Source organism: Artemia sp. Qi Xiang Cuo, chromosome 3 (assembly GCF_049724085.1).
Source record: "Artemia sp. Qi Xiang Cuo chromosome 3, ASM4972408v1, whole genome shotgun sequence".
NCBI classification, from domain to species: domain Eukaryota; kingdom Metazoa; phylum Arthropoda; class Branchiopoda; order Anostraca; family Artemiidae; genus Artemia; species Artemia sp. Qi Xiang Cuo.
The window spans coordinates 71,988,146-72,013,307 of NC_142796.1; the positions used below are offsets into that span (position 1 = coordinate 71,988,146).

Sequence of the window (25,162 nt, forward strand, 5' to 3'; positions counted from 1 at the left end):
AAAGACAATTTGGGAAAATGATGAATCAGTCAGTTAGAACATATGTTTAGTGACATATTAGAACACATGTGAAAATAAGCATGTGTTTATTCCCCTCGTATTAGACAACTATTAAAAATAGCAGCTAAAATAAGGGTGGTAAGGTAAGCAATTTCCCTAACAAAGAACTAAGAAAAGCGAAAAGAAGGTATATTATAAGGGAGATTGCTTTCTTTGAAGATAATTTTTAGGCATCATTTTTGGACTGCCTCTTTTCCCTATGGCTTAGTCTTCGTTGAGTTCCTGGGAGGTGGCCAAATTGGAAGCTTCGAAGAAGAGGTTGGAATGGAAGAAAAACTATCTGACAGTCTCTTTCTTATGGAAATTAGTGCTTCGACGAGTTTAGAGTGACATTTATTCATTTTCAAATTTATCACTTCCCTTTTTAGCTTTGAGTTTCAGAATTTGAAAGCTAATTAAAGTTTTCTATTTTTCTCTTATTTTTGCAAATTTCTTCTCTATATTTGCAGCCTTTTATCTCGGAAGGTGTGGTGCATTATGTACTTTAACAAATTATTGTGTGATCTATCTAATATTATACTGAAAGTGAAATAGCCAACCTTTGGATTTAAAAAAAAAAAGTAGCAATTAAAGAGAAATTCCCGTGCCTTTCAAACTTTTAGCTTTTATGCATCCATAGAAATATGAGTTTTCTAAAACATTCCACCTTTTCTTAATTAAAAAAAGAAGAGAAAACGTTTGATCCCAAGACAGGCGACAGTATAACTTGCCGTAAATACGTTCGGAGACCACACTGGCTGTATATGACGTTTGATGAAAGAGAGGCGAAAAAATGTAAAAATGATTAAGAAAAACAAGAGATCGAGGGGGATTTTCAGCCAGTCAAAAAAAAGAAAAGAAAAATGAAAACAAGTCAGAACAAATGAAAGCCTACTCATAAATTAATGAGCGCTGAGGACTTCTTGGCGGAGCTCGTTGCCGAAATATCTGTTTTTGTCTTTTCGTTTCGTTTTTTTTTACTTTAGGAAAATCACCCTGGCTCTTCTGATTTTCTCAATTGCTTTGAATTTTTTATGATTCTCATCAAAAGTATAGCTTGTACATTCTAAGGATCGCTATTATAATTTTAAGAATAAAAATCTGTTGCATCTCCAATTTAAGTTAACTTCCCCAGCAGGGTGCAGATTGAGTTTTTATCGACGCCTCACGAACGTGTAATTTTTGTTTGAATCTTTTTTTTCGTTTATTTATGTTTAAAATTAACATTTAATGTTAATTTTTATTCCATGTTAAAAAAAGAAATATGTGAATTTGCTGTTTGAACGAAATCAGTCTTTTAACTCTTAACCTTGTTCATGATTGTCATTGAAAACTTCTGAAAACTTACTATTCTATGGCGAAAGTATCTAAAACTTGAATCACAAAAGAAAACAACGACAAAGTTAAACCGGAAAGTCAATGAAAACTATTGTAGTAACAGGGTTGCTATCACGGTCGGTTCCTAAAGTGCTACAATTGCCTAAATTTGCATGCTATACAGTGATGTTTGCTGCTACAGTAAAAGAAATTGACTGTAATAGTGCTTAAATAGTACTTTCCGGTTACAGGTGGTAACCTTGAGCAAGTGTTACACATAATGAAATAGTGCTACAATAGCACTTTCCTGCTACAGGTGGCAATCCTGGATAGTAATGACAACCCTAACCCATAAAGCTTTAGAGGGTGCACCACACTAGAATACCAATTAGGGTGGGTAAATATTTAGTAGTTCCACTCTTCATAAGGAAACATGTTAATAAAAAAATTCTCACTTCATAATCAGCATAATCAGTCAATAGATTAAGAAAGTCAATAGATTTTCTATGTGCTTCAAATTCATTCACCTTTTCTTGATTTTTTTTTTAATATATTAATTCTATACCCTAATAATTGTGAAATTCTGTGCCCTCGTGTTTTTATAAAATTGCGTGCCCTCATGTATGAAACATTCACAATAACAACACCATCTGTATTTTCATGTCATGATGGTTATATTTTAAGAATTGGTGAAGATTTCATTTGAAACAAAGCGCAAAGCAGTAATTGTATTCAGGAGATACAGATAGCGTTGTCATCGCGAATAATAGAAACACGAAGGCACGGAATCATAGGCAGCGCGCTAGCGCTTCCTGAGTAAAGAACGATGTGGCCACAATGTGTTTTTTTTTTTTTTTTTTTTTTCGACAGGCACTTATTATCGAAGGAGTGGTAGTATAAACTTCGAAAAGGGCTCCTTTGATTGGAAATTGAAATGGCTAGTGCCCTTTTTAATAGTCGAAAGTGATTGGAGGGCAACTACCACCCCTTCCACTCCCACCATTTCCCCAAACACATCCAATCAAAAATTTGAGATAGCCATTTTGTTCCACGCAGTTTAAAGTTCAGAAAATTATACCTTATGAAACCTTTGTCGTAGAAACTTCAAAAGGGGTTCATTTAATTGGAAGTTCTAAGGGATGGTGCCCTTCTTAATAAGCAAGGGATTGAATGTAGATTAACCCCCCTATCTTCCTAACCATTCTCCAAAACATCTCGAATTAATATTTTGAGGTTTCTATTCTGTTCAAAGCAGTTTAAACCTTCTGAAATACGGTCCTTGAGGATGAAAGCCCCTCGCCCTCAAAGCCCTCATAAAATGGATTGAAGGTTATGACTCGGGAGCATGAAAGGTTTTTATTGAAAGTAATGTCGTAAGAACATCCTAAGGGACTCATTCTTTTTAAAACTTAAGGGGCTAGTGCCCTTTTAATAGTCGAAAGTGGTTGAAGGGCAAATAATCCCCCTCTCACGCCCACCATTTCCTCAAACACATCCAATCAAAATTTTGAGATATCCATTTTGTTCATCGTAGTCGAAAGTTCTAGAAATTAGGTCTTTTAGGATGATAACCCCATCAGAGCCCTCAGTGCAAGGTTGTAAGTTATGCCCTGGGGACATATAAGGTTTTTAATGATAGAGTTGTCGTAAAAACTTCAAAAGGGGCTCATTCAATTGGAAATTGAGAGGAATAGTGCCTTTTTTAATAGTTGAAAGCGTTTGGAGGTAAACTAACCCCCCTCTCACGCCCACCATTCCCCCAAACACATCCAATCAGAATTTTCAGATAGCCATTTTGTTCAACGTAGTGGAAAGTTCTGGAAATTAGGTCTTTGAGGATGACAACCCCTCCCCCCCCAGCCCTCAGGGCGAGCGTTGTTAGTTAGCACCTGGGGGCATATAAGATTTTTATTGAAAGCGTTGTCGTAGAAACTTCAAAAGTGCTCATTTGATTGGAAATTGAAAGGGCTAGTGCCTTTTTTAATAGTTGAAAGTGGTTGGAAAAAGACTAACGCCCCTCTTACGCCCAGCATTTTCCCAGACACATCCAATCAAAATTTTGAGATAGTCATTTAGTTTAACGTAGTTGAAAGTTCTGGAAATTAGGTCTTAGAGGATGACAACCACCCTCACAGCCCTTATGGTAAGAGTTGTAATTTGTGTCCTGGGGCATATAAGGTGTTTAGAGGAAGAGTTGTATGTGAATATCATAAGGGGTTCATTTGATTGGAATTTGAAAGGCCTTGTGCCCCTTTTTAATAGTCGAAAGTTATTGGAAGGCTTGACGTTTTTATAGTAAAGATCGATGTGGGTATAATGTATTATTTTTTTGTTGTTGTTGTTGTTTAGACCAGGGCACTTTGTATCGAAGGAGTTGTAGGAAATAGCATAAGTGTATCCAAGCTATCATAGAAAGTAAACAGATTTTTTTGCGATTGGTATCAAGTTTTCCATTTCAGGTTAACTAGAGGAGGTATGAAACTAAATTAAACACTACTATTTGTGTCGAGATTTTAAGAGGGTGTATGTTGTTGAAAATTGCTGAAAATTTTTTCCAGCATACAAATAGCAGGCCAAACTATAAATTCTTAAAAAAACGAAAAGATTTAAAGTATTATTTTCTTTTTCTCTGAAAAGACTATGTCAATATAAAACGAACAGAAATTAAAAATTAATAAAAAAAACTTTTTCCACAAAATAAGTTTATTACAGAAAAGCAAAGAACTCTATTAAACAAAAAATGAGCAAAAATAAAATCAAATAATCTACCAAGCTTGAAACTACCACAAATCGGCATCTATGAATAAATAAAACCCAAAACGACCAGAAATTACAATAAATAACCGAGTCAAACTCAAAACGAGCAGAAATTAACATACGTTGGGCGCAAAACCCCGATGCCTTCCCAGTTCCCAAGGCCAGAACAAAATTTGCACTTTACTGAAAAAAAATACAAATGAATGTAAATTGTCAGTTTAATAAAAATATACTGATGTTTAGTAGTCAAAATGGTTATATTATTTGATTTATTAAAGTTATAAATGTAAAACATTCATTTTTTTTCAGTAAAGCCGAAATTACATTGTGGCCTTGGGAAGGCATAGGGCTTTTGAGCCCAACTTCTGTTAATTTCTGCTCGTTTTGAGTTTGACTCTGTTATTTATTGTAATTTCTGTTCGTTTTGGGTTTCATTTATTTGTCGATGCTGATTTGTGGTAGTTTCATGCTTGGTAGATTATTTGATTTTATTTTTGCTCATTCTTCGTTTAATGGAGTTCTTTACTTTTCTTTGAAAAACTTATTTTGTGGAAAAAGTTTTTTAATTAATTCCAGAGAAAAAGGAAACAGTGGAGCCACAAAATATTTAAGAAAACTTAAGAATGTAAAAACAGTTTTAAATTTCCAAACAATTATTTTTAGGTATCCCACATTTCTTGATGCTGTACGAGATTTAGACGACTGTCTTTCTCTTTGTTTTCTCTATGCTTCTTTGCCGAAAGGTAAAGGTGCTCCAGTACAGGTGACATCGATGGCGAGACGGCTTACAACTGAGTTTATGCATTATATCATTGAAGCTAAAGCTTTGAGGAAAGTTTTTATCAGCATCAAAGGAATTTATTATCAGGCTGAAGTTAAAGGACAAATTGTAACTTGGGTGGTTCCTCATAGTCTTGGTTATAAGGTAGGTGTAAATTGTCTATTATATGCAAATTGTCCCAGAACGGATTTTGGGATTTAAAGCTTTGACAAAACTTCAAAAGAAAACAGGCATATTATGTGAACATTACAGGACATTTTGCCGAAAATGGCTAAAAAAAATACTGGAAATTTGGAGAGAATTGTGCCAGAAGCTCCCCGTCTCCTTTTGTACGTGTTTAGTAATATGTCTATTTCATCTGTGATATTGTGGTAAAATTTTTATCAGTAGTTCTCGAAATTAGTTTTTCAAGCCTTGAGGAACGATGGATCTTCCCCCCTCCCCCTAAAAATTGGGTACTTTGTTGAAATGCTGTAAACATAAAACAGTATACATTATATCTAATATTTTTTGTATTTGCCCAAAAAGATCTCCAGAGGGGCTTTTTGTTTAGACAGTATGTATATTATTTTGAGCTTACGTATTGTTGTGATAGGTGCATGGAGATGCAAAATCGTGAAACCCATATAGGCGAATGGTGTCTGGTGCAAGAGTCCTGGTTGTTAACAGTATTTTCCATAGATTGCGGATTTCTTATAAAGTAAGTAATGGGAAGACAAAAATCCAGTTAGAACTCAAAAATCGTCCAAACAGGCCTTTGCTGAATTGATCAATTGGTGTGCTCAGTGGTGGATTTAGCTTGGGGGGGGGGGAGTCGGGTATATAACCCTGTCCCCAGGCCTTTTTTGCAGTTAATTCTTATGCAATTTTTACATACGTATATACAAATCTGAAAAAAAGGTCGTCGACATTTTAGGCAGACTCTTTTCTTTATTAAACTTCAGCACTAAATCAACCTATTTGCATTTTTTCCTCTCCAAGAACGGTATAATGTTTTGAGTCTTTCTTCAAAGTTCTTGGCTATTTCCGTCAAGTGGAAGTATTTTGTTATCTGAATAATACAAAAGATTTACTAATCATAAAACATTCCTTTTATTTAAATTTATCTATAAATGAAAATCCAGGATTAATTTTGAGTCTGAAATAATAAATGGCAGCCATTGCTGACTGAGACAGATTGTCCAAAAATCACAAAAGTTAAAAAGCCATCAAATCATTTTTCAATGTAATATTTTTGTTTTTATTACTTTTTTTGTTTTATAGTTTAAGGAACAGATATTGCTTGAAGAAACGTGGTCAAAGTGCTAGATAGATTAGCTAAATAAATTTGAAGATTTGGTCATGTGACCCTCATGGTGGAATTTTAGATGGTAGCATAATTTTGCAAGGTCAATAGAGCTAGATGGCAGAACAAATTACGAACCATGAGCTTTTTTTTATATACGGAAAAGTTACATCCATATCTCATTTTGAAGACAAATTCAATGTGTCATAAGTCGAAGGTCTTCGACCCAGACTTGGAAAAGGGGTGGTGAAATTTAAGAAAAGGTGGATTTCAGCTAGTCCGTTTTACTGTGAGGGACCTTCCCCTAATTTTTTTTTCCTCTGGTAAGGTATTTCATATCGCATGGAGACAAGTTTTCTTACCCACAAATGTATTGGAAATAAAAGAAATATTGATGAATTACTTCAATTAGCCTAAAATATATATCCGGAGTTAATAACAGGTACAGCAACTAGGAAAAGGGGAAAGATGACCACGGTTCAGGAGCTGAATGTTATTTTTAAGCCTTTTAATTGTCTCAGACTTTTAACCTAAATTAATTCTTTCAGGTTGAACATTAAAACTGAAGTAGTTGTCCCTTCGAAAACCTTTTAAATGGTATGTCTCATGGAAAAAACTCAAAACTTACGATGTATCGAGCCTGGTTGGTTCTATAAAGGAACTGAACGCTTATAAATTTTAAAGTTTGGGCTTTTAAGTATTGTAAATAGTTTATCAAACAGTTTGTGGTAAAAAACTGTAAGTAAGGAGCGACCCAGCTCAATAGTAACCGAAACTCTCAACAAAGGAATTTGGATACTAATAGATATATGAAAAGAATCGAATTTGTATGCTGATTTCAAGAATATAAGTCTCATTAAGTTTAGTCTTACCCATCAAAGGTTACGACCCTGAGAAAATTTGCCTTATTTCCTAAAAAAGGGGGAAACACCCCTAAAATTTGCAGAATCTCAATGAAAATCACACCATCAGATTCAGCGTATCAGAGAACTCTGCTGTTGAGGTTTCAAATTCCCATCTGCAAAAATGTGGAATTTTGTATTTTTTGCCAGAAGAAAGATCACGGAAGCGTGTTTATTTGTTATTGTTTTTTACCAGAGGTCCTAGAATATCGGGAGAGGGCTCATTTGAACGGAAATTAACAGTTCGAGTGCCCTTTTTTAGTGATAAAAAAAAATTGGAGGGCAACTAGGCCCCCTTCCACGCCCTCTTTTTTCTCAAGATCGTCCGATCAAAATTTTGAGACAGCCATTTTGTTCATCATAGGTGAAAGGCCGAATAACTATGCCTTTGGAGACATCATGACCCCCACAGCCCCTGGGGTAAGGGGTAAGTTACAAAATTTGCCCATTTTTTACGTATAGTATTTGTTATTGAGAAGTATGCATATATTTTTCGGGTCGGGGGGAAGAAATTTTCTGCTGGTGGGATTCTCTACGGGGATAATTTCCCACGGGGAGGGAAGTTTCCAAATAGTGAATTTTTTCAGGGGAAATTTTACACTGGAGGAATTTGCCAGAATTCCTTTAATTCATTTTATGTCTTTCTTTCTCTTTACCGACTCGACTTTACGCGTAGAGATGTTAAGGGTAGTTGTCCAGGGTAAATTTTCACCAGGATTGAATTGTCTAGAGGATATATCCGTGAGGATGATACTTCTCCGTGGAGGCAGGGCCAGATTTCTTGGGATTATTTAAAAAACAATAAGAAATTAAATAAAAAAACAGGTTTTTTAAACTGAAATTAAGGAGCAACATTCAAACTCAAAACGAACAGAAATTATTACGTATATGAGGGGGGTTGCTATTACTCAACACCTCGCTTTTTGCACTAAAGTTTGAATTATGCCCCAATTTTTTAAGAACGACTCCTGAAACATTATGTTCGTTTAATTAGAACAAGAACAAGGTTTTTTTTTAAGTACAAAAAAATTTTAGCGTAAAGAGCGAGGTGTTAGGTAGGGCAAGCCCCCTCATATACGTAATAATTTATGATCGTTTTAAGTTTTAATGTTGCTCCTTACTTTCAGTTAAAAAAACTTGTTTTTTTATTTAATTATCTTTTCAGATCTTATGTTATTTGTCATATGTACATGAAGTCAGGCCCTAGTTTGAGAATCCTCATATTTACAAAGATGCAAGTGGTGTTAGACATGATTTTAGAGATATAAACTTTGCTAAGGTTTGCCTCAAATGAGGGGACTAAGTTGGTTATGTCGCTTTTCATAATCATTTCAATATAGATAAACATTAATAAAATTAAAAGACTTATTAGCAAATATTGTTGACCCAGATTTGGAAAGATTTGGAAAAAAACGAGAAAATATAGAAAAAATATATAATTTAAAAATAACCAAGGAAAGGGTGATTTTCAGCCAGAAAAACAAGCAAGCCGAAAAGACAAAAGAAGATATTTTGGAAAGGATCCCCAACTAGCCGCCCATAGCGCTAAGTAAAAGAAGAAAAAAACACTTTTTGAAGTGACCATCAACAAAGCAGAAGAAACACTGAAACAAACAAACAAAAACCAAGCCAGAATAAATTAAATAAACAAATGAAATTGGGCAAGAATTCTCTCCCTAGCGATTAATTTAGCTGGTTTACTGTCCAAGGGGCAAGGGTTTGATCCCTGGCGTAGCCAGTTATTTGGTTTGGGACGCGAGTCAGAGGTGTGACTCTGTAAGCTCGGCCAGAGTCGACCCAACTCTACATGGGTACCTGGAGAAACCTGGGAAAGGTAAGCAGGAAGAGTGTACGAAATCAGAGGATGCCTGCCTACCAGTCCCCTATTGCGCTTCCTAGCTGAGGGCCACGAAACGGAGATCAGCACCACCGGTTTGGACCTTAAGGGTTTAGTGGCGTCATACTTACTAACTTACTTTTTACTGACCAAGTTTTATTAATGCAGTCAAATATTCAGGGTTTAAAATGGAAAAAGAATATTACGCGATTCTGTTTGTATTACGTTATCGCTAATTTGGTTTACAGGAATATTTCCAGTATTTTTAGGTTTTAAAGGGGGGGGGGATGGTAAAACTAAGAAGAAAAAAATGGATTTTCACATAGTCATCTTCCTGGGAGGTATCCCCTTCCTCATTTTTACTTTTTTTTAAAAGAATTTCTAAAAGTATGGTCATAGTATCCTTACTTGTATAACCTTCTTTTGATTTCAGGCCCCAGACAGAGGAGAAGTGGATCTTAGAGTTATGAAAACATTCATGGATTTTTATACATACCTTCTTGGCTTTGTTAATTTTCGTCTTTACCATAGTCTGAATCTTATATATCCTCCAAAGCTCGGCCTATCATATGGTAAGCTAATTATGGTAATATAGTAATATAATTATGGCTAATTATGGTAACATAATATACAATAACTTTAATGTTTATGTTTACGTTCTGGAATGTTTTGGTTTTAAATATGCGATTTTATGAACTTCTACTAACAACTCATCACAGCATCAATCCTCCCGAGGCCAAAGTTGTGCACCCTCCTCCGTCTTCCCTCTATTCCAAGTTTCATCTGTTACTCCCTTTGCTTTAGCTGCTTTTTGTTTAAGGATTCTCTCATCATTTCTCTCAGCCCCTCCATATTTGGAGAAATTCTGCTTTTGTTTGATTTCAGTTGGATTGCCAATGACAGGTAACGATGGTGAAATGTCTACATTATTATAGGAAAAGCATGCTAGACCTACAGGTTTCGATTTTGTTTTCTTTGCCATTCAGGATTGCCAAAAAGTTACCAAAAATATCTCCTAAAAGAAAGTTTTCGTTGAAAAATCTATTTTTGTCAAAAAAAGGAAAAATATAAAGATTTTGCCCTGGTCGTCATTCTTGCTACTCCAACTTAATGGAAATTAATGAGACATCCTCCAGTACTTTTCTCAAGGGGATTGCTCCAATGGTATTTTCTGATTCCTTTTTTTTCAAGTCTTTTTTTTCATTGAGTGTCTCCAAATTCACTATTCATTGTCCAGAAACTTGTAGCAGCCTTGTCGATTTAGCTTTTTTTTGTAACATTGTCAGAAGTTTACAAGTTTTAAAAAGGTGATTGTTTTGTCGCTGAATTCATGGCTCATTAAAAACTAGAAATCTATTTAAGGAGTGTTCAAAAATCAGGATTTTTTTTGAAAAAGGGCACATAACTAACCATGTTTATTTACTCTAGTAAATATTAATAGCAAGAAAAAGTAAGCATACTTTACTGTGTGTCTGTTTACTGAACTAGCGAGAACCTAGTCTCATCTGACAACATGTTTTATCTTATAGCGTGGGTCATCCAATATATGGATTACTAATGACTATTTTTTCAGGATTGTAAAATTTATTAGAAGATAGTTCATTCTTATTTAAGAATAAAACACGAAATCATTCAAATGACTGCCACGGGTGGCTTTAAAGTACCTCATTCGATTAACCCATTTTTTAAGTGAATTTTTAAATGTTTTGTCTCTCATAAAGGACAGCTTGCACTTCACGTTTCAGGACATCGATTATCTTTTTTTTTTTTTTTTTTTTTTTTTTTTTTTTATCCCACCTCCTCTCCTCTTGATGACCTTCAAATTGAACTTTTAGGTTCATCCGATATCTCAGGCTGCTCTTCCCACTTAGGGCACTCCTTCCGTCAAGACTTTAAATTACACTTTTCATATCCTTTTTCATCAACCTCTATTTCCCCTGATATATACTTCACTTTTACCCCCGTTCCCCACAATAAGATTATAAAAAAACAATTAAAATTAAAAAAAATTTACAAAAATAAGAAGGAAATGAAATACTCCACCTTTACAAATAAAAACCAATAGGCAGAATCTTTCATGATCCTTACACTTCATTTGCTTTATCCTTATTACTCATCTTTCATTTATCCTTTGGCTGCTGAATCCTCATTAAAACATTATCATTATCCTACTTTCAATACATCGATTTCAAGGACATCGATTATCTATGGATGGTTAGCGTCACGCCTATCTGGAAGGGCTCCCTGCAGAAATATCCAACAGTGTCAAATCGAAGCTCCGAGACGGCCAATTGACATCGACATTTCGCCTGATTATTCGCTTTCCGAAAGTAGTGCATATAAGAACGATGGCTACGTTGGCTATGTGGTAATTGGGTACATCCTGTTACAGCCAAAGGTCATCCATGTCAGATTCTTCAATTTTTGGAATCTTCAATTTTCAATTTTTGGCTGCATGGTGCCGTCCCCTATTGATGGTACCGTTGGATCGTTACTCGTTTTCGAGGATGGATGGCCCGACGATGTCACAGGACAAAAAGCTACACCAAGCAGATACTCATTGTGGATATATAGTGGCTGTCCAATCCCAAAACAGTATATCTGTATTTTTCAAGATTTTACAGGGACTTACCACGCTTGGAAAAAGGTGCCGTCCCCTACTGATGGTACCGTTGGATCGTTGCTCATTTTCGAGGATGGATGACCCGACGATGTCACAGGGCAAAAAGCTACACCAAGCAGTTACTCATTGTGGACATATAGTGGCTGTCCAATCCCAAAACAGTATATCTGTATTTTTCAAGATTTTACAGGGACTTACCACGCGTGGAAAAAGGTGCCGCCCCTATTGATGATACCGTTGGATCGTTACTCATTTTCGAAGATGGATGGCCGACGATGTCACAGGACAAAAATCTACACCAAGCAGTTACTCATTGTGGACATATAGTGGCTGTCCAATCCCAAAACAGTATATCTGTATTTTTCAAGACTTTGCAGGGACTTACCACGCTTGGAAAAAGGGGCCGTCCCCTATTGATGGTACCGTTGGATCGTTACTCATTTTCGAGGATGGATGACCCGACGATGTCACAGGGCAAAAAGCTACACCAAGCAGTTACTCATTGTGGACATATAGTGGCTGTCCAATCCCAAAACAGTATATCTGTATTTTTCAAGATTTTACAGGGACTTACCACGCGTGGAAAAAGGTGCCGCCCCTATTGATGATACCGTTTGATCGTTACTCATTTTCGAAGATGGATGGCCGACGATGTCACAGGACAAAAAGCTACACCAAGCAGTTACTCATTGTGGACATATAGTGGCTGTCCAATCCCAAAACAGTATATCTGTATTTTTCAAGACTTTGCAGGGACTTACCACGCTTGGAAAAAGGTTCCGTCCCCTATTGATGGTACCGTTGGATCGTTGCTCATTTTCGAGGATGGATGACCCGACGATGTCACAGGGCAAAAAGCTACACCAAGCAGTTACTCATTGTGGACATATAGTGGCTGTCCAATCCCAAAACAGTATATCTGTATTTTTCAAGATTTTACAGGGACTTACCACGCTTGGAAAAAGGTTCCGTCCCCTATTGATGATACCGTTGGATCGTTACTCATTTTCGAGGATGGATGGCCCGACGATGTCACAGGGCAAAAAGCTACACCAAGCAGTTACTCATTGTGGACATATAGTGGCTGTCCAATCCCAAAACAGTATATCTGTATTTTTCAAGATTTTACAGGGACTTACCACGCGTGGAAAAAGGTGCCGCCCCTATTGATGATACCGTTTGATCGTTACTCATTTTCGAAGATGGATGGCCGACGATGTCACAGGACAAAAAGCTACACCAAGCAGTTACTCATTGTGGACATATAGTGGCTGTCCAATCCCAAAACAGTATATCTGTATTTTTCAAGACTTTGCAGGGACTTACCACGCTTGGAAAAAGGTGCCGTCCCCTACTGATGGTACCGTTGGATCGTTACTCATTTTCGACGATGGATGGCCTGACGATGTCACAGGGCAAAAAGCTACACCAAGCAGATACTCATTGTGGACATATAGTGGCTGTCCAATCCCAAAACAGTATATCTGTATTTTTCAAGATTTTACAGGGACTTACCACGCTTGGAAAAAGGTTCCGTCCCCTATTGATGATACCGTTGGATCGTTACTCATTTTCGACGATGGATGGCCCGACGATGTCACAGGGCAAAAAGCTACACCAAGCAGTTACTCATTGTGGACATATAGTGGCTGTCCAATCCCAAAACAATATATCTGTATTTTTCAAGATTTTACAGGGACTTAACACGCTTGGAAAAAGGTGCCGTCCCCTACTGATGGTACCGTTGGATCGTTACTCATTTTCGACGATGGATGGCCTGACGATGTCACAGGGCAAAAAGCTACACCAAGCAGTTACTCATTGTGGACATATAGTGGCTGTCCAATCCCAAAACAGTATATCTGTATTTTTCAAGACTTTGCAGGGACTTACCACGCTTGGAAAAAGGGGCCGTCCCCTATTGATGGTACCGTTGGATCGTTACTCATTTTCGAGGATGGATGGCCCGACGATGTCACAGGGCAAAAAGCTACACCAAGCAGTTACTCATTGTGGACATATAGTGGCTGTCCAATCCCAAAACAATATATCTGTATTTTTCAAGATTTTACAGGGACTTACCACGCTTGGAAAAAGGTTCCGTCCCCTATTGATGGTACCGTTGGATCGTTGCTCATTTTCGAGGATGGATGACCCGACGATGTCACAGGGCAAAAAGCTACACCAAGCAGTTACTCATTGTGGACATATAGTGGCTGTCCAATCCCAAAACAGTATATCTGTATTTTTCAAGATTTTACGGGGACTTACCACGCGTGGAAAAAGGTTCCGTCCCCTATTGATGATACCGTTGGATCGTTACTCATTTTCGAAGATGGATGGCCGACGATGTCACAGGACAAAAATCTACACCAAGCAGTTACTCATTGTGGACATATAGTGGCTGTCCAATCCCAAAACAGTATATCTGTATTTTTCAAGACTTTGCAGGGACTTACCACGCTTGGAAAAAGGGGCCGTCCCCTATTGATGGTACCGTTGGATCGTTGCTCATTTTCGAGGATGGATGACCCGACGATGTCACAGGGCAAAAAGCTACACCAAGCAGTTACTCATTGTGGACATATAGTGGCTGTCCAATCCCAAAACAGTATATCTGTATTTTTCAAGATTTTACAGGGACTTACCACGCGTGGAAAAAGGTGCCGCCCCTATTGATGATACCGTTTGATCGTTACTCATTTTCGAAGATGGATGGCCGACGATGTCACAGGACAAAAAGCTACACCAAGCAGTTACTCATTGTGGACATATAGTGGCTGTCCAATCCCAAAACAGTATATCTGTATTTGTCAAGACTTTGCAGGGACTTACCACGCTTGGAAAAAGGTGCCGTCCCCTATTGATGGTACCGTTGGATCGTTACTCATTTTCGAGGATGGATGGCCCGACGATGTCACAGGGCAAAAAGCTACACCAAGCAGATACTCATTGTGGACATATAGTGGTTGTCCAATCCCAAAACAATATATCTGTATTTTTCAAGATTTTACAGGGACTCACCACGCTTGGAAAAAGGTGGAAATGGATAGAACTTTCCGATGAGTTTTTCATGCTGAATCGCGCAGGATTATTTTTTTCTAAAATACTCTTTGGGACTTTTCATGCGGGTACACATGTTCACCATATGAGACGTAGATGTAAACTTCGGCCAGCCCATTTTCTTCAGATACTTGTTTATTTAAAAAATCAATAGACTGAGACATCAATTACTTTGACAAGGCCTGAACTCAAATCACACTCAAGCATTTCCAGCCGATACCGTTGTAAAAAACATGCTTTTAAAAACTCTGTCAAAGGTAAACATTAATGACGGTGATGACGCAGGTGATGAATATGGTGAAAATTCTTGAATGTGATTGGTCTTTCAGATACATCTTGTGGTCTATTGATTCTTTCAAGCCTTTTGATTATTTCGTCTGATGCACTGTTTTGGATTCGGGAATTCAAGTCGAACAGCAGATACAATGTAAAATTGAACTGTCAATCTACGCAACCATAGGAGATACAGCAACTCATATAAATAAATATCAATTTATTTATAAACTGTTACCGGATTAGAGAGCTGATAGTATGGTCAGTAGTTATGTTGGGGTACTCTTAACCCAGAACGTGAAAGTTTCACTTGATGACATAGCCTCCGAGATTGAAATGCGTTCTGTTGGAATATTCAATTTTGTATGAAAATGCTCCTTGTAACTGTCGTCATTCATAAATTTCAAACATAAAACTAAATTCCTGTCAACTCATGAATGTCATTAATATTTCAAAATCACAATAGTTGGTAGTTTATATTCTATACGTTAGATTGCCCTCTGTGTTTTTTTTTTGCCTGTTTTTGGATGTTTTTTATTCGTCTATATTAGGCCCTTCACAGACCAATTACTGGTAGAATGCGTTGATAATGATAATGAGATAATGATAAAAGATAAAAGAGCCTCGGTGAAAAATGATAATAATGATAAATGATAAAAGATAATTATTAATGATAAAATGATAAAAGAGATAATGCATTGTTGTTTAACAGTTTTAATGATGAAGAGTACACTTGTGAGAGCGTAGGCTCATCTCTGAACATATTTAATCTTCTCTCTGATTTTTCTTGTTTTTTGGCTCTTTTTTTGTGAAAACAAGGATATTTTTATTAATAGTATCCTCTTTTTTACGTCTTAGAAACGGAAAGTAGCAAAAGTGAAAGAACTGCTTTAGACCTTGAGAATGAAACGGTTGCGTCATTGAGTCAACCATTGGCTAAAACACCAGGTTCTCATTCTTCAGAAGAAGAAGAAATTGCTATAGATGATTTTAAATTGGTAAGTCCTATAATTTTCCTAACTCGGTCGTCCAAAATCTAAACATATTACGTGTAATTTATTTGGCTCCTACTTTGATTTACGATATATTTGTATTGGTTCTGTTATATAATATAGCCCCCTGGGCGTGAACCCTCTTAATCCACGCAAGGGGACGAGGATTTGAAGCCAAATTCCTATTTTAATTCTGATATTTCCTTTTTTAAGGAGTTTTCTGAATTTTAGAATTCCAGCAAAAATATTTCATCCTACATAAAAAAAAGTTGATAAAGGGGTAAGAACTGTGGCCTCTGCCTAGACATCCGAAGATTTTTTTTTCAGCCTTGATTGGCTATATTGGAGACACGGATGAACATTAAACTTTTTATAAAACCAAAAGTAATGACGGTCGAGTTTACTTCTCTGTATAATCACCGTGACCCTTGAGGCATTTTGTCATCTGTGAACAAGCTGTATCAGACTATACTCATAAAATATCGCCGTTAATGATTTGAAGTGAGTTTTGATGGTTTTGAAAGGCATGGGACCATACCGCTTGTAGATCTTACGCAAGAAGGACCAATGATCAATGTAGATTGGTATTGTGAGACCTTGAGACGCCTAGAGAGAGCTATTCAAAACAGAAGAAAATGAATGTTGACTTGTGAATTTTTTCTGTTTCATGACAATGTCCATCCTCAGAGTTTCGTGTAACACAGCGACTCTTCGAGCAATTTCATTGCGGCATCACCCATCATTGAGCACCTTTGTACTGAGGGACTCTTATCTTCTTACTGATTTGGAAATGTTGCTTGGGGGGGGGGAGGGCAGCACTCACAAATTTAATAAAATCATTTAGGATGATATATGTTACCGTGAATGTCCAAAATTGATGAATGTCGACTTAACAAATACCAAATACGTCAGTGAAAGATCAAATATTTCATTACATTCTTGTGCATTCGAACCCACATCGGTGTATGTCGACAATCACAAATATGCTCCGGTGAATGTCCAAAAGAGAAGAAAAAACCCCAATTTTCGTTTAACATAAAAGTACCGATTAAGTTCAATTATTATTTAATTTAACACTAATGTTAAAAATAATTTAAAAACCAAGCACTAATGCATAAAATTTAATATTTAGCATTATTATATTTTAAGCAGTGTGTGTTTTGCCCATAGGAGTGTAAATAAAAGTGAAAATATAAGGATCAAATAAACATATAATTATATTTGACAATCAAGACACGTCAAGAGCTTATTACTAACAACAACTCTACTAAGAAAAACTCACTGCATCATACAGCGTTTGACCCCCCACCCCTAATTTCTGCTTGAGAAAAGAGAAGAAAAAACCCCAATTCTTAAAACCCAATCCTTATCTCTAATTGAGATATAAGATAGGAAAAAACCAAATCCTTATCTCTGCTTGGATTCAGTGAGCTTTGTCGGTCTCATGCAAAGGTTGTGTCAAGTCATATGTAAAGTTTGATGGTGACAGCAACGTTTGGTTAAAATTTCCCTTATTTATACAGAATGGATACTGCAGTAAATCATGATCTTTTTTTTTGAAAATTAAAATGCATTAAATGCAGGTACACGAGAAGACAATTGTTTTTATTTTCCTCAAGAAAAGTAGTCTAAAACACTTTCTAAAGTTGTTTCTGCTAAAATTAAGTGCAACACGCCTTTGGATTATAGACGATTAAAACGTTTTGACGTAATAAATATTGCAATCAGAATTCTTGAACGTTTTGACGTTATAATATTGCAATCATATAATGGTAGAGAATTCAGCCATCAAGATCATATCCGCAGTTTGCGCTATGTGAAATTTTTACTACTATTATTTTCTTTTCTCACTAAAAGTGTACTTAGTGTTTTAACGTTCTTAGTCATTCCTCCCAGAAAGAGCGGCGAAAAATCTATCGCGACTAATTTATTGAGAAGAAAATAAAAATCTCAGAAATTCTCAACATTCACCATTTGGGCAAGGTGAATGTCGACATTCTCCGGTGAAAGTCAGAAATTAGGACATTTAACATATATTTCAGACGAACACCAAGTGATTATGTTTTTGTTGACATTCACCGGTGAATGTCGGCATTCACCAGATTTCGGACGTTCAACTATGAAGGGTAACGTTCACGGTTAATCTCTGTAGGAGATACAGTGTCTTAACTGTTGACCGAGGATCTCAAGTTTGCTATATTGTCAAAACAGGAAAGATTTGTATCATGTTGTAGCCTAAAAATAAACAAAAATATGCAAAACTCTCTTAATGCAAAAGCTGGCAATATCCTTAACCCCTCTTAGGCGTTCAGTATCGAATTCCAGGGTTGTAGGCCAACTAACAATTGAACAGTATCGTTTTGTAGAACTCAGAGGCCGTACAATGGAAGGAAATGTACCAAGCCAATAGTTACTACAATACAGCATATTTGGATGAATAAGGGAAAAATATAGGAGGTGTAGGAAAAAATAGAGCGAAAAAAGGCTGAAGTTTTCTCATTATGGGCTACGAGACAAAAATTTTGCCAACCAACTACATGGTACTTGAATGACAAAATGAAAATTATTTTTTGAAAAGCATGAGGGCCATTACCCCCCTTCTGCCACCCCATCCCTATTTGTGCTCCTTGTTTGTTTACTAGTTGGCTTGGTTTGAAATTATTGACATTACAAGGGTGTTTTATATTCTGTGTTGTTGTTTGACAGTTCAGTTTACAATCATCTCATCAAAGTTAATAATAACCTGGTGTAAGGTTTGACGCATTTGTCAGCTCGAAAACATTAAAAAAAAAACTATTTCCTGGTTTTTTGTTTATACTATTTCATAGAAAACTACTAGAAATAGAAAATTAAATCTATTTCTTAGTGTGCTAGTTTTCTTGCTCAGCCTGTAATGTGATTTGGATAAAAATAATTTGATTCACATAGCTCGTTTTATACTCTTTCTTTTTGTTTAACAGTTGCTTTTGTAATCACACGATAATAGTTTCTTACCTATTTGTCTGCGCTAAAATAATCAGAAATGCACTATTTATTTCTTGGTATGGTAGCATACCACCACCTGCACCACACACTGCTGGCCTCCTACCCTGGCCGGCAAAAGCACTAAATTGTCAGGGGATAGTATGAACAATAATAAAATGTATAAAGCAACAATCAATGGCACATCAACCAACAATCAAAACAGTGGAACAGCCAATAAAAAATCTTCAGGTTTTACTAGTTTTTGCTGAAGCTACCATGATATTTGTATACTGTTGTTTTCAAGAATACAATTTCTAGGGGGATCTGTTAGTATAACCGTTTCCACCTTCGAACGAGCTCCAATATACATCATTAGATTGATTAATCGAGAATTTCTTTTGTTGCTCGAAATGATTAAACTGCGAAATTATTGCTAAGAATCAAACCAAGGCTCTCTTTGTCTAACTCTTCAGCGTCTGGTTTAAATGAAGTAAACGCATAAACGAACAAATTGCTGTTCTTTTTAATTCTATCCCGCAGATGGTTGCTGCAGGATGGACATTCTAGGCAATAGAAGGTTTTATTGTGGAATAAGCTTTGTTTCATCCTGCTTTATTGAAACAAAGAGAGAATATCTATGCCAGGGATGTCCACTCTTTTATTATAGTGGGCTGTTTTGTGTGGAATGGAAAATGGAAGTGCTGTTTTGAATGGAAAAGCAGAATAATTCAATGGGCCGTAGATCCTATTAAATTTGGAGAAAGATGGGTACATAAAGAAACAATTAAAAGCCATAAATTTCATCTTTGACAAATAGGAATAAATAACGCACACATAGAAAGAAAACAAAATTTCTTTCTACTAAACAAAGTCAATGAGATTTTTGACTTTGTTTTCATGTTATACATTGTTTCATAGTGTATGATCTACGAAGGCTGTTTAAGTGCGGGATAAATATAAAAAAATTATGAGATGAAATAAAATATTTTTAAATGTTAAAATTTTAATTTTCGGCAATTCTGCTAAAAAATACTACTTGGAGTGAAAGTGACTGTCGGGCAGCACAAAAAGCTCAGGCAGGCCGCAGGTTGGACATCCCACTATGCCATCTACTTCACAGGGTATAAAAGAATGTTTTCCTATATTCCTGAATAGCTGCTGTTTTCCCGACAACAAAATAGGAGCCCGTATGTTTTGGCACGGCCACTACAAGATGAAAAAATTAATTAAAACTTTACGTCGAAGACTAAAAGGAACTCACGAGGTTAAAGACTTTTTTCTAAGTGAGGAAGTCTAAATTTCTTGTGGCGTTAGGGTTTTAAGTAGTATTAAAAAAAGGATATTGGGTCACAGTGGCTTGGGCATTTTTAATCGTAGCCACACAGACCATAAATCCGGTTTGAACTACATGGGTTGTCTTATATGCCTCTCTTAGTAAATAGTTAGACCCCTCTTTTTCATTTTTTTAGTCAGTGGCATAAAAGAAGAGAGAGAGAGAGAGAGAAATTCAATTTTATTTAAAGACCAATATTCACAAAAAAAATCATATCAAACAGACCTACCACGTGAAAATCTATATAGATTTGTGTATCCATACAAATCTATACAGACACGAATGGAGATAGCATTGTAGTCTAGTATACTAGCTATAGTTTTATTATTTTTATAGCCTCATGTTCATCATTTTTCAGTTTGCAATAATGCTATCAGTAATTTTTCTGAATTAAAATTTTCAATCAAATTATCTTTGACGAAGTTTAGCCGTTATTGTACATAGCTGGCAGATAGCAATTTTGTAAGTCTGTCATGTATACCTGTTATTACGTATCTTTCAGGTCGTATTTATTTTTGAGAAAATAAACGAATAAAATTGCTAAGTAACTAAAGTAAATAAATAACTAGTCTGTGAAATTACATAAAATAACTAAACTGCTTCATGAAAATAATTAAGTAACTGAAATAAATAAATTGCACATCATGAGAAAGTGAAATAAATTACTGTTCGTCAAGTTTTATAAATTGAGAATTCCGGAGATTTTAGATCTACGAATTGGAAGGTGTAGAAAGGCAGATACTTCTTGTTCCATAGTATGTGCTTTAATGGCATAATCATAAGCGAACCTGAATGTTCCAAAAATTAATTAGTCTCATTTTTCAATTCAGAATAAAATTATCTTGATTTAGTTTATGTTGCTATTAAAATAAATCAGACATTTTATAGTCTGAAATGTTTTCGCTGACATGAATCGTGAGTTTATTCTAGAATGACCTTAAAAAGTTTGAATTTGAGTTATGTTGTATGAATGACATTATGTTCTATTAATTAAACCCTCTGCATAATATTATATGTTATTATAGAACGGAGACACAGCAAAGCTTGAAGAAATGAAGAAAGAAATTGAATTGACAAAGAAACTTCAGCACTTGTTCGACGGTTTGAAATTTTATGCAAATAGAGAAGTTCCAAGAGAGTCGCTTGTATTTATAATTCGCTCATGTGGCGGCCAAGTTTCCTGGGGCAAAAGTATATATGTAGGTGCCACTTTTGATGAAAGTGACGAAACTGTAACCCATCAAATTGTAGATAGACCTCTAGGAATGATTGGAAAACAATTTATGTCCAGGTAACCACCAAGCTCTTTTTTTCTTTCTTCTTCTTTTTTTATTTTTTTCAATAGAGTCTTGGTGACCTGTTTGAATTCAGTATAATACATGACCTTTGTTGCAAGGTCTTTGGGTTTGTTCAAACCTTTATCAAGAAAATCTCTTCACTAGCTGTCACCAGACTTCTGGTGAGCATAAGTATATATTGGAAACCCATATTATTTTAAAATTTGAAAGGAATGCGCTGTTAATTGTTTCTAAATCTAACAATCGCAAACATGCGCTTTTCAGTGCTTTTATAGTAGTTTCTTCCCTAAGTTCACCGTTTCATCACCTATAATGAAAGCAGATATTGAGCTTGCCTAAACAAAAACGTTATTTCTCAGGTGGCTGTTCCCGTGCAGTAGTACAACTAGAGCTTTTATGTATGGATCATGATAGTGATTATTTTATGATATGACTCAACGTGTTTCTTTTCAGACTAAATTTGGCAGGAATACTATCTGAGTCTCCCCTCAGGGTGCTTTTCCCATTGGTAGAAAGAGGAACTAATCTAATTTCTTTCACAACTAATTTGATAGGAGGATGAAATAACTTTTTTCCGTTTTGTGTTGTTCTGCTAATGGGTTAGGTGTGAAAAGTATTAAATTAAAGAGTTTTTACTTTATTAGAGGATCGGTACCTTGATATCGGGTGATGGAAGACGTATCTCTTTGCTTTATACGTTCCCAGTATGATACTTTTTTGGCTAGTACAGTAAGCAGGATGTAAGTTAAAATCCTTTCGCGAGCCTCAGCATTGGCTGGCCGTCTCAAAGACCAAGGGTTCATTAGCAAATTCTCCCTTGGGACTAGCTATCATCGAAAGCTTTCGAGAACTTTTGGTTTGACTGTGAAATTTGACTGAAAAGACAGTGAAATTTTACTTCCCTTTTGTCGGTGAGTTTGTCAATCGAAGCGGGAGGCACTACTGGGAACTCCCAAAGCGGAAATTCTGAAATCAGAGCACATTTTAAGCAATCTAAATTGATTGCAGGAGATGTTGAATATCCTAACTGCGAAGAAGTAGGCGGCAGCATATATCTCTCAGTTTGATGCTATTAAGAACTTCCGCTAATGTGTAAAATTCTCAGTCTTAAATAAGACGTCACTTTTGCAAAAAGTAGTCTCTTAGGATAAACGAACAACCTGACTGGGAAAGATTGCCTAAATTCCCCCTTTTTAGTAAAAGCCCCTATTAAGTTCCATTTTAGCACAAAATTCACATTTCGGACTAATCATAACGCGTTTGGACTTTGGATGCTGATTGGCTGTAATTTGAAATTCGTGGCTGAATTTTTTGAACTAACAATAGCATATGTGCAAAAGATCCTTAAAAAAAGAACCATAAAAAGACATTTCCAAGAAAAAGTACCATACTTTTACCCTGTCACTTCTGATCGCCTTTTCAATCCCCTTAAGTACTATATCACATTGAAAGAAAAACCAAGCTAGTTCTACTTACTCAAACATTTAAACAAATTGGAGTCCGATGATTGAAGTCCGCTGAGCGGACTCCAAAAAAAAATTGGAGTCCGCTGAGCGGATAATGTTATGGGCCAAGAATGCACTAGAATTATAATCAAGGCATATGTGTTATTATTAGGCATAAACGATTTATTGGCGAGGGGTATAAGGGGGGGGGGGAATTTCAGATGCCTCGTCAATTTCGAGGATGAAAATTTGGGTTAATCTTAAATGGAAAAGCTATTCATCTCACTTCGAAATAGGTTTTCATATATTTCTGAATATGGTTTGTTTTATTTATTGTGGTATTTAGAGATAGCTTCAGAAAACAATAGTACCAGTCCAGCCAAAAAATAAACAACAAGGAAAGACTAAATGGACTGGATCTCTCTTGAAGCCAAGACCAGGTGCATAAGTTATATATATTGTTATTTTAGTTCATGCTCTTTTGGTCCTTAGAGCTCTTCGGAATGTTGGCCCGATTAGAAGGATTATTGATATTCATATGTATTAAAGACTGGGACCAGACAATATATGCTAATAACATAAAAACTGGTAGCCGAGGATCATGGGCGTAGCCAGTATCTTGTCTAGAGGTGGGGGCAGCCATTTCTGTGATGGAGGGACAGGCTGTAAATGCTTCCCGAGGTCCTTTGAACATAAGCTCTTAGAAACTCCTCATTCTATATTTCGCCAAAACCTTGCCATTAATATTTTCCATGTTCCATCTTTCTCACAATACTATAATATAATAGACCCACTGTCCTACTTCCAATTTTCAGAAAATTTAAACACCGTAAAAGCGATTTGGCACAAAGCACATCATAGGCAGCGCGGTCGCGCTGCCTAAGTAAAGAACGATGTTGGCACAATGTATTATTTATTTATTTCTTTTTGTTCTAGACCAGGGCACTGTCGTATCGAAGGAGTTGTCTTAGAAACGTCGAAAAGGGCTCATTCGATAGGAAATTGGAGTGACTTGTGCCCTTTTTAATAGTCGAAAGTGATTGGAAGGCAACTAACACCCCTTCCACGCCCACCATTTCCCCAAAAACATCCAATCTAAATTTTGAGATAGCTATTTTGTTCAACATAGTTAAAAGTCTTGGAAATTAGGCCTTTGAGGATGATAACTCCCTCGGAGCCCTCAGGGCCAGGGTTGTAAGCTATGCCCTGGGGGTATGTAAACTTTTTATAGATAGTGATGTTGTACAAACTTAAAAAAGGGTTCATACGAGTTGAAATCTAAAGGGCTATTGCTCTATTTAATAGTCGAAAGTGATTGAAGGCCAACTAACCCCCCCCCGCATCTCACGCCTACCATTTCCCCAAGCACATCCAATAAAAATTTTTAGTTATCCATTTTCTTCAACGCAGTTGAAAGTTTTGGAAATTAGGTCTTTGAGGGTGATAACCCCCCCCCCCTCACAGCCCTCGGAGTAAGGGTTTTAAGTTGTGTCCTGGGGGCATATAAGATTTTATATTAAGAGTTGCCGTAGAAACTTCAAAAAGGGCTCATTCGATTGGAAATTTAATTGTCCAAAATTTCGATTTAATAGTCAAAAGTGATTGGAGGAAACTAACACCCCTCCCACACCCACCATTTCCACGAAAACATTCAATAAAAATTTTGAGATAGCCATTTTGAGTGCCAATCAACGTAGCTGAAAAGTCACGAAATTGTGTCTTTGAGGATAACAAACAGCAAAATTTACGGAAGAGTTGTAAGTTATGACTTGGGGGCATATAAGCTTTTGCTGAAAATGTTGTCGTGGCAACTTCAAAAAGGGCTTGTTCGATAGGAAACTCAAAACGCAACTTCTATATCTAACAGTCATAATTAGTGGGAGTCTGACTGATAACTCTCTCATGTCCAACAGTCCCCCAAACACATGCAATAAAACTTTTGAGATGGACATTTTGTTGAACGTAGTTGAAAGCTCTGGAAATTAGGTCTTTGCCAGCGTTTTCGTAGAAACTTCCAAAAAGGACTCATTCAATTGGGAAGCCAGAGGTCGATCGCCCTTATGAATAGCCGAACGCGATCGGAGGATGAATGCCCCCCCCCCATACACCTCATTTCCCGAAACCCATACGATAAACATTTTGCTGCAGCAAGTTTGTTGTACTTAGTTGAAGGTTCCAGAAAACATGTCTGTAAGTATTACTACCGCCTCACAGCCCTCAGGGCTAAGGTTGTAATTTATACCCTGGGGATAT

General features: G+C 36.4%; 1 protein-coding gene across 1 annotated transcript in view; it reads left to right on the forward strand.

Annotated features, from left to right (window-relative positions):
- Positions 1-25,162, forward strand: part of LOC148954496 (pescadillo homolog) — an 82,172-nt gene that overhangs the window by 25,305 nt on the left and 31,705 nt on the right. The window contains exons 4-7 of the mRNA XM_089086549.1: positions 4,777-5,038; positions 9,352-9,490; positions 15,736-15,875; positions 21,192-21,457. Of these exons, the coding sequence (XP_088942675.1) occupies positions 4,777-5,038; positions 9,352-9,490; positions 15,736-15,875; positions 21,192-21,457 (807 nt within the window). The remainder of the gene's footprint in view (positions 1-4,776; positions 5,039-9,351; positions 9,491-15,735; positions 15,876-21,191; positions 21,458-25,162) is intronic.